General features: G+C 38.5%; 1 protein-coding gene across 6 annotated transcripts; it reads right to left on the bottom strand.

The window, feature by feature from the left end:
* Positions 1-436: 436 nt before the first annotated feature.
* On the bottom strand, positions 437-9486 carry BLOC1S4 (biogenesis of lysosomal organelles complex 1 subunit 4). 6 transcript variants are annotated; one of them, XR_004406199.2, is made up of 6 exons: positions 9281-9486; positions 9048-9119; positions 7937-8038; positions 7149-7283; positions 3696-3947; positions 437-545 (listed from the first exon to the last, which is right to left on the bottom strand). XR_004406199.2 is itself a non-coding variant. In XM_032986712.2 (5 exons), exons 1-5 carry the CDS (start codon positions 9467-9469, stop codon positions 3852-3854), a joined length of 594 nt encoding a protein of 197 aa, XP_032842603.2. In that variant the 5' UTR covers positions 9470-9486; the 3' UTR covers positions 2987-3851. The 6 variants fall into 6 exon arrangements, 2 of the variants coding, with proteins under 2 accessions (XP_032842603.2, XP_032842626.2); XR_004406197.2 differs by lacking the exon at positions 437-545 and adding an exon at positions 2987-3438; XR_004406198.2 differs by lacking the exon at positions 437-545 and adding an exon at positions 2987-3377.
* Positions 9487-9537: the final 51 nt, after the last annotated feature.

The following is a 9537-nucleotide window of genomic DNA, read 5'->3' as shown; positions in this document are numbered from 1 at the left end:
AGCTGGAGTCTGTACAGCCACCTTTAGGCTGTACTACCACCCATCGGCTTAAAGTAGAATCAACAAAAGCAGTAGAGTGGACACAGCCTCGACTCTGCTGTTGCAGCACAGCCTGCCACAGGGACCTAGCTCCTACAAGGCTGTGAATCCTAACAGTTGAAGACTCCTCATTCCTGATGGATTTAGCTGCAGTGGCTAGAAAGATTACCAACCCCCATTATGGTGCTCTTTGACCATAGCTAAAACTGACAGGGATTTTTGCTTTTCAAGGCAGGGCTTCTGTCTGGGCATATGGGATCTTCTCGGTAGCTGGTCCAAGACTAGAATTTTTTCTATGAAAACTGAGAGAGTTTAAGTGTCATCACTTTTTTTTTTTTTTTTTTTTTTTTTTTGTAAGGGAACCTTAAAATATTTACCATTTTCAAATGTAAAGTTCTCTTCATAGGTGTAGATACAAGCAATCTTGCTCTTCTTTCTCATTCTGAAAGGTGTTTCACTCAGGATCTCTCTCTACAGCTCATGATCTTAGTCTCTGGAAACAGTTCCTGTGCAGGATGGAATCCAAATTAAGTTTGTTACTGATATCTTAGTATTGCAGGTAAAACTACTCAACCTTGAAGGTTATTGTCAGCAGAAGTAATGAACTGCTATGGGTTTTGATAACATCAAAGTAGTCCAGTACATCTTTAAATCTTTAAACAATTTGATATTTTATTTGGTCAGATAAATCACCAAGTCTGTTTCTTTTCATGTCGCTAATATACATACTTCTATAAATCCTTTAGGCTTTAGAGCACCTGCAGGAGCATTGCTCAAGAGTCAAGCAAAATGCATAGGTCCAAAAATAATTAAATACAAATATCAATCTTCATGTGCCTACTTGAGGCACAGTTTGTCATATAACTAAATATTTAGGTAAGACAGATCGCATTGATTTTTGCCCAGGAGCTATGAAAAATGTAGACCTTTAACATTCAGTCCATCCTGCATGCCTTGAGAATGGAGATTTTGTTGTATGTCTACATACATCTTGCAGTAAGCAGGTATCTCTTAGTAAGCTGCAGCATTAGTTTCAATTAGACACTCGTCTAAAATGTACCTGTAAGATGTAACATATAACATGCAATTATAAGAATATAAAAGCTTTTAGCATTATCCTTGCTAGGATAACTTTAACATTTTTCCTTCATGTCACAGGAAAAGTAAGATTTGGGTGTAGGCTCTTTGTTGATACTAAGCATTAGCTCGTTTCAAACACTCTCTAACCAACCTTCAGCAGCTTGGCTCGTTAAACATAATGTCTTCCTTTACATCAGTTCGATCTGAAGAGCTCCTCGTGTTAAAAACAGGTAACGGAGCACTATTGTTACTGGCTTTGTATCTTGGATCTCAAGCGAGAAAGATAAATGCTGTACAGAGAAAGATAGAAGTACAGCTTTCTGGGTGTATGAATATCGGTATCAGTGGATTTAGATTTTATTTCAGCTGGCAAAACCAGTAAATATTGAGCCTAATTTATAATAGTTATTACCGGGTTTACACCGTAATACAAGATAACAACAGCAGACAGAATAAAGGAGTATTCTGTGAGTCTTTCTTTACTGAATGTGAACACTTGGGATTTTTTTTATGCTATTCCTGCTTGGTGAGACTGACCACGAGCAAAGAGACAGACAAGGTAGTACGGACTCAACAGCAGGGTGCATGCGTGGATCTTGCCAGTACTGGGAGAACGCCTTAATTTTATAACTTTTCTAGACTACAGTTCACAGATGAACTGTGACCTTGTTATTCGGTACCATGCATTAAAAAAAAACCCAGAATTTATTTATTGTATGTATTTTTATAGCATTTTCTTAATAAATCTTCCATGTACTCTCCATTATTTTCAATAATAAAAATATTTTGGAGCACTTCCAACAAAGAACTATACTAACTATAGGAATTGCATGATTTTTGTTTGTGGTGTGCTTTGAAGATAGAACTTACATTTTCCGTGCAACTGTTTAACATAAACACCCACTTCGGAATATGTATTTTTTTTTTCTTAATATGAACAATATTGCAAGACAAATACTCAGCTGGATAAACTTGCTGAGATTGTTATATTTGAATATTTTAAATTATATCATCTGTTTAAAAATAACTGTATTTCAGCTCCCTTCAGCAGAGGGCAAAGTTGTTATTTAAGTGGTTGATTCATTTAATTAGAAAGTTGTTCTAAAGTTACTTTAATATTTTTTGCAATGTCAGTATCAGTGTGTCTAAGAGTACTTGGCCATAGCCAAGCTAAGTTATAGGTATGTCATTTCATTAGATTTCACTGACGAGTGAATAGCCTTTGAGGATTATTTATGCATACTCAGAAATGTACCACACCTTTTGGAAATGCAACTGTTGCTGCAGTGGAACATCTAAATAGTGAAATATTTAAGTAAGGAGTATGGGAGGGGAACCCTTCTTCAAAGCTAAACGTCTGTTACTTTCTGCGTGTTGACACATAATTATTTTTCTAGACTCTTTATGTTAACACTCAGGTAAGTTTCACATTTGAACTGCTTTTGGAGCCTACTGATTTTGACTTCACCATCTTTGTTTTACTTTTTACTAAATGTTGCTTCAGATACTGTTTAGAACCTGGTCCCTGCTGCTAGTGGGACACGAGACCATCTGGGTTTCAAAGCTTTATCTATTAATATAGAATCCTTGCTATACAACTTCATACCTCTTTCTGTGCTTGCAACACAAACTCAGCAGACAAGTTGTTGTTCCTTTAATGCATTCCTTATTGCTCTGAAAATTGAGTTTTGGGTATTTGTAGTAAGTTATATTGCCAGTAAAACAGCAGTGGTAAAATTGTTGTTCAGAAAAACACAATTTAAGATTAACACCCACTAGATATTGTATGAGGCTGCATGCAAAAAGGTTCTTAGAAACAACGGTGCCGTTCAATACTGTCAGGTGAAATGCAAGACCACACCAGGGGTTAGCTAGCTATTAGTTTATTGATGATATACTGGCACTGTAACCAGCGTGGGAGCCCCAGCAGCCACACGGAGGGTTGGGAGGGAAAGGCGGACAGTCTGGTCAGGCGCCTGATCCGGCCCGATCCGTCCCTGCCTCAAGACACTTTGTCTTTTTGGCAGCAGGTTATATACATCTCATGCCCACCCGGTTACACTTCAAACAACAAAATGCTGCAATAATTAGAAGCTCAGGTCACTGTGACCTGATGATCATCAGTGGGAGCAGGATCTTTCCTTTGTGAACTGGGACAAGATCACGTGCATCGAGCCGCGTCCTCGACTCCTCGCTGATCTTCCAAGTCCTCCCCTTGCAACTTGTACTTCCCAACGTGGTGCGCTGCTCTGTACAAACTGCAGGGAGCAGGTTCCAAAATGTGAAGTAGATGATTTTATGCATAGTTTTTTCTTTCACCTCAATCAGTGCATTAGGAAAAAAAAAAACAAACGACAAAACACCCTTGCGGTATAGCTATTTATACTTGCAGCAGCATAGATATGTGTTAAAAGATTTATTTATAAAAGTATGTTTCCTATTATTTCCCCATTTAAAAAAAAGAAAAACAAAAATCTAATCCACAAGTATTCTTAAATTCCTTCCCAAATACAAACTGAAACTTTATACTGTGCTTTAGGAAGACTTTTCAAATAAAGTATGCAAACAAAAATTACCTGAAAAATACTGCCTCAAGGAAGACAGTAAGAATCAGAATGGCAATATGCCATTGATAATGCTCAGAAATGCAGCTATTCTGAGGTTAGCATTTCTTTTGTTCACCCGGCTGTCTCTACTCTGGCTGATTCATATCAATGCCAAAGCAAAAATCATCAGTAAGGTGCTTCGTTAAGACACGGAAAATAGTCTTCAGTCTTGAAGAGGACTGGAGGTTCATAGAGGGTCTGTTGCTGTCGTGAAGCTGATTTCTGAAAATAAAAGATAAGTTTATTTTTCACCTTCTTAAAAAAACCAAGTTTTTAAAAAAAGCCTACAGAGCTAAAATGGAAAACAAAGTTTTAAAGGCACGTTTCCTTAGGTGAATTTTTAATCATAGCTCAGATGGGTCCGGCATATTCTTAACGTTAGTTAAGCCTTTGACTTCTGCCATTCTATCACCTGAACAGACTCAGTCCTGGAAAGTGTATGATATGCCAGCTCTGCAGGAGCCAAATGCGTAACCTGTTCCAGCTGATGGTATAGTCATTGTAACATTCATGCTTCCAAAGCCATACACCTTCACCTTTCCTGCTCTGGCTTGTGAGTTCTCCTCAGCTGCTTCCTTTGAGTTAACCCCAGCCTGTGTTCTCATTTACACATTTAACTCCTCTTCATGTGGAAACACACCTGGCAAATGTTTCTTCTGAGAAGGTTGCTGCTCCTGCTGAGCTTCTTCATCAAGTGTATGTTAGAACGTATATACTATGACATACTGTTAAAAAGAAGGTAGTAGACTGTAAAAAAGCTGTCACACTGTTTTTCAGGAAAAGCGTACATGTTTCTTTTAAATATTAGCTGTACACTGTTTTGCTATATCAAATGACTCATTTAAAGAGACAACAGGAAGGACCACGACTGACTTTACTTTTTTGCCTGTCTGGGATGAGGAAATTAGCCTTCACCAATAATAAAGTTAAAAGCATAGCAAGTATCGTTAGTATACTTGGAGTGTGGAACACTTTTACAATACCAAAATGAGGATATAATTAAGCATACCTACAAAACAGCTAAGTGGAATTTTCCCAACATTCAGTTGAGCCCTATACTTGTACTCCACATGAAGTAAGTACATATTCTCCTGTTGTATACAAAATTGCTGATTTATGACATTTAAATTATATTTGTCTTTAGCTTTACAATGCCATTAATTTCTCTGAAACAAGTTTGTTTTGCCATTCAAGTTGTAATGAAATAATAAACAAAGATCAGACCTATAAATAGAGGATATTATCAATGTTCTCTATATCAGAAATTTTGCAAAATGTGAAAAAAAAAAAAAACTTTGAAATCAAAGCTCTGTTTTTAAAAATTATTTCCTGTCCTGTACTGCCCTATGAGAAAACACCTTTCAAGCAAGGGAAACTAAGGTTACAGGTATTCTGCAGCTCGTGACACTGATTTAAGAGGCACTATGTTCACATATGTGCAAGAAGGGGATAATTTCAACCCAGCGGGGAAATTCATAGGTGTGCACAGTACCCACAGTTGCCTGAGTACACAATTATGATTAGCTAATTTTGCAGCTGCTTAGCAAACATTTTTACCTTTTGAGAGAGTCTACATCCTTAGTGATATTAGAAGTCTTACAGTACTGTACTTTACACTGCCTGGTATTCACAAGGGAAGAACTTGGGACAAAATCTGAAAGTGAGATTACAAATACACACCTTGAGAAATACAAAATATATCCTTTGTGTAAAGAAACAGATACATGTAAATGGGAAGAGAGCCAGGGGGCTTGCCTAAATGAAAACTGTAGCAGGAAAACATCAACTACAGCTACAGTGAAAATCATGACATCAGTATACCCTTCTTTTCCCAAGCACTGATATACTTGAGTGAGCTAGTTAAATGTTAGGCATGAGGAGAAATCTCTACAGCCATTTTCATTCAGACATATTTGTGTTTACTAGTGAAAATATGTATTTTACTATGCACTTCTCAGTACCACTGCAGAACAGTGGCCTCCCTTTCCGGTAATTAATTAATGCCAGGAAGTTCTGAGTGTTGATTTGATTGCTATCCATACTCAGAGCAAGAAACCACTGGACATGCCAGGTTCAGTTCGCTGCTATTTTCAAAGACTTCGCACCTTACTAATTGTGGAAAATCTGCAAAGCTGACAAAGTGTTCCCATGCAACACTAAAAAAGCACTTTCTTAGAACTTTCAAACTTTTCAACTGATGATTGTAATTCCATGGTTGACAACAGTTTTTAGCAACAAAATGTTGAATACTGTTGAATATTGTTCAAGGCAACTGCTGCGGTTGTTTGGTTTTGTAACTGGCCAATAAATAGCAGCTTTGTGTTGTTTGCTTTTTTTTTTTTTTTTCAAAAAAAGACATCATTCTAAACTTAAACACCAAAGAAAATGAAGGAATTTGAACTTAACTATCTTAAAGACTGCCCAGAAAACAGCAGTGAAGAACAGGTTTCCTAAACTGCATCTTAACAAGACAACACATATTCTTTTTACATTTATTTTTCTCTGCTGCCACACATGCTTGCAATATGCAGGAACGCAAAAACCTCAGACACAACCATCTTCCTCCACCCCTCTGCAAACCTACTTTATTTCAGCATTCTCACCAGTATTACGATACAGAAACCTGAGTTAGTACAGGAAAAATATAGGAAAATATAAAGAAAAGAATCTGGGAGCTGACAAGACACAAGGAAGAGTACTTATAAATGGTGTACTGGCAGGTGATGCCAAGAAGCATCAGGTGGTCACGATTTTCTTTTTTTTTTTTTTTTGAACCAGAAGGTCATTTTAAAACTAGGGCATAGTGCCAGTCTAGGGTTAGGTAAGGTATCTCTTTGAAACATACCGGAGAGAGCACTTCCAATCCTCTGCAGAGAAATAATTCACATGTAGTAACAAGGAAAGATAGAGAAAAACACCTCCTTAGAAAGTTTAACAAGGTGTTTGCATGATTACTGAACTGTGTGGATTGAGTATAACTACAACCTTTATTTTAAAAATATCGTGCAGCATAGCTTTTATTTCCCTTTTTGGTAACATTTCTGCAGTGATATTACCCATGCAGAATGATCCGTTAACAGTGTTGTCTGTACAGGCTCTTCCTACTTGCTCTGCATACCAGAGATTAGGGGTACTTTAATATAAAGGCTTGTGCATTATGTGCTTGTTTGTGCCCTTCGCGTTCCCTTCTTCATGTATTCAGCCAAAGTTTGGAAAGTTACACAAATCCTTGTAAGAATTTGTGGTTTTAAAGTTTGTTCTTTTTTTTTAAATTCTGAGAACTTTGAAAAAATGCTAATAAAGTATATAAAAGTTTTACAGTTAGATTCAGATATGTGTGTAACAAACTTACTATTATTTTCATCATCTACTCTGGTAAGCAGAGCAACTAAATTGGTCACACGGTAGCAAAAGTTTACTTACATTAAGGAAGGATGGTATGCTGATTGTGTGCAAGATTTTCTTAAATGTGCTCGGAAAAGCTCCAAGATCTGTTTCTGCCTTTATGACCCGTTCTTCCAGTCCAGCTACACAATTTCCAATCATCTTCACAAAAGCCTGGTGTGCAAAAAACGAAAGAAATCCAACTTTTTCACTAGAAAATTAGAACAGGATTATGTATTGCACGACAGTGGTAAAAGCTCCATTACTTAAATAAGGAGTCAAAAACTTGATGCTCTATTTCCCTTCTACTGAAAAGTCCATTTTATTGCTAAAAATTACTTGAGATACTTAAAAGGCTGAAAAAAAAACCAGGTTAAATCTAATAAAACAGTCTTCCTTTTCCTATTTGACTTTCAACTAACTAATTTAGACTTCTTAGAACCTAGACTTCTATCTGCCTTTCTACTAAAAGTGGGACCAAGGATCTGAATCACAGTTTTGAAGCTTTACCAGGGATCAACAGACCTCTCATTCTACTAGTCTCTGAGTATCTCCCCAGACAATAACTTTGAAAAACACTATAAAAAAAACACCCTCCCCAAAAACTCCCACAAAAACAAAAGAAGAAAAAGTGGTGCTATTGCTTTCTGAAAAAAAAAAAAAAAAAATGCTTGCCTTGCTTCAAGCAGTAAATAAAAATAGACTTTTTAATTTTTTTACACACACACACACACACACACACACACACAGAATTACAGTGTATCATCAATTCTCCGCCCCCCCCCGGTTAAGAAACGGAATACATCTAAAAGATATCAAATACATACCTCTAGTTTGTCAATCTTCCTGTATATCTGTCTCATTTCTGTAGCTTTTGTGTAAATCTGAGGTATACTTTCATTGACAACTTGAGAGGAATCACTTCGAATCTAAAGATGATTCAAATTCAAAAACTGATGACTAAAATAAAATGCGTAGTAGATATTATTCTGGAAACTAGAGCTGTGCTCCAACTAACAGATCAAAACTTGTCGTTTAAAAACATCAGATTAATATTAGTATAAAAATATTAGATTAAAACTAACAAGGTAGCTTCTGTATATAGTTTAGTTGGTGCCTTTGAAGAAAATTTACTTTGCATAGGCAAATACTTAGCTTTATAATTATATAAAGGCTACAGCCTTATTAGAACTCAGAGATGGAACATTTCCTGAGACAGACTGAAGAATCAAATATATTAAACTAAAATTTTACTTAAATTTTACTTAAATTTGACTACCCGTACATTTCCTCAGCATAAAGTCAGGCCATAAAATCTTGTTTTATTGGTATAAAACCAATAAAATAGTAATGTTCCCCTTAAAGTAGTGCAGAAGAACTACTTGTGCTATGCTTTAAAAGACAGGCTTGTATACCAGTGTCAGCTTATAGGAACTTTCCATTCGGTCCCTCCCTGTCCCCCCCATGTGAAAGTGAAAACAAAGCTGCCTTTCTGTTTAAAGGGTAAGAAAGGGTCCCCTAAAGCCAAATCTAGTTTTGGAGGTCTGGCAACTCTGATTAGATACTCTGATTGCAAAAGCCACGGAGAACGCCTTTACGTATTTTAAAGGAGAAACAAAACAGCATACATTTTTTTTAAATATGTCATTGTGCCACTAAGAATGGGATTCCGTGTACGCACATGGACAAGTATACAAATGCAATTATGCAGTTGGACAGCTATATGGGCATATTTTGCTCAAATATGAAAAGTTTGGTAGTTTTCATCCATGAGTTACCCAATTATCGAACTGAGTTATCTAATTAGCAAGCGTGTTTTCATACTGGGACGTGCCTAGACCGAAGGCTGCTTCCTACCTCCGTCTCATTTAAAAACACAAACAGAGGCTGAACCGTACGCCGGCTTCAGAACCACAACTACAGGCGCGCTGTACGCACCATGTCCAGCATTCCCACAAATTCATCCACTCTGGTCAGCAAATCCTCCAGGCTCTTGTCTAAGCTTTCTATCTGCAAAACAGAAATCCTTTAAAGGTGCGTGGAAGCGCACAAACCTCCCCCAGGATCCTCCCGAAGGCTGCAGACACACACCCCCCCACACCCCACACCCCCCCCAGCCGGGCCGCCCCGCTCCACAGAGCCGCCGCGGCCCGGCACCGCCGGCCGCTCACCTGCTCGCTGAAGAGGCTGCGGTCGGCGAGCAGGTAGGCGGAATAGGCGGCGGCGGTGGCGCCGAGCGACGCCTCCGAGGCCTCCTCGTCCTCCGGCTGGCCGAGGCCGGAGGCGCGGCTGTGGCTCTGCGAGACGTTCCCGCTGTCCGTTCCCGGCAGCTCGGTCCCGGCCCCCGCGGCCGCCGCCATGCTGCCTCTGCCGCACCCCCCCCCCGCCCCTTCCCGGGCAGCGGGGCGGAGCCGGCGCAGGCGCACTG

The sequence above is a fragment of the Tyto alba genome, unplaced genomic scaffold, assembly GCF_018691265.1.
Source record: "Tyto alba isolate M040663 unplaced genomic scaffold, T.alba_DEE_v4.0 Super-Scaffold_27, whole genome shotgun sequence".
Taxonomy (NCBI): Eukaryota; Metazoa; Chordata; class Aves; order Strigiformes; family Tytonidae; genus Tyto; species Tyto alba.
This window is presented reverse-complemented; position numbering and strand designations above follow the sequence as displayed.

Coding starts and splice junctions, on each gene's coding strand:
- BLOC1S4 (XM_032986712.2), bottom strand. CDS start 9,469: ATGGCGGCGGCCGCGGGGGCCGGGACCGAGCTGCCGGGAACGGACAGC. Junction 9,120..9,280: donor GCAGCCTCTTCAGCGAGCAG/GTGAGCGGCCGG, acceptor TCTGTTTTGCAG/ATAGAAAGCTTAGACAAGAG. Junction 3,948..7,148: donor GCATACCATCCTTCCTTAAT/GTAAGTAAACTT, acceptor TTTTATTTTCAG/AAATCAGCTTCACGACAGCA.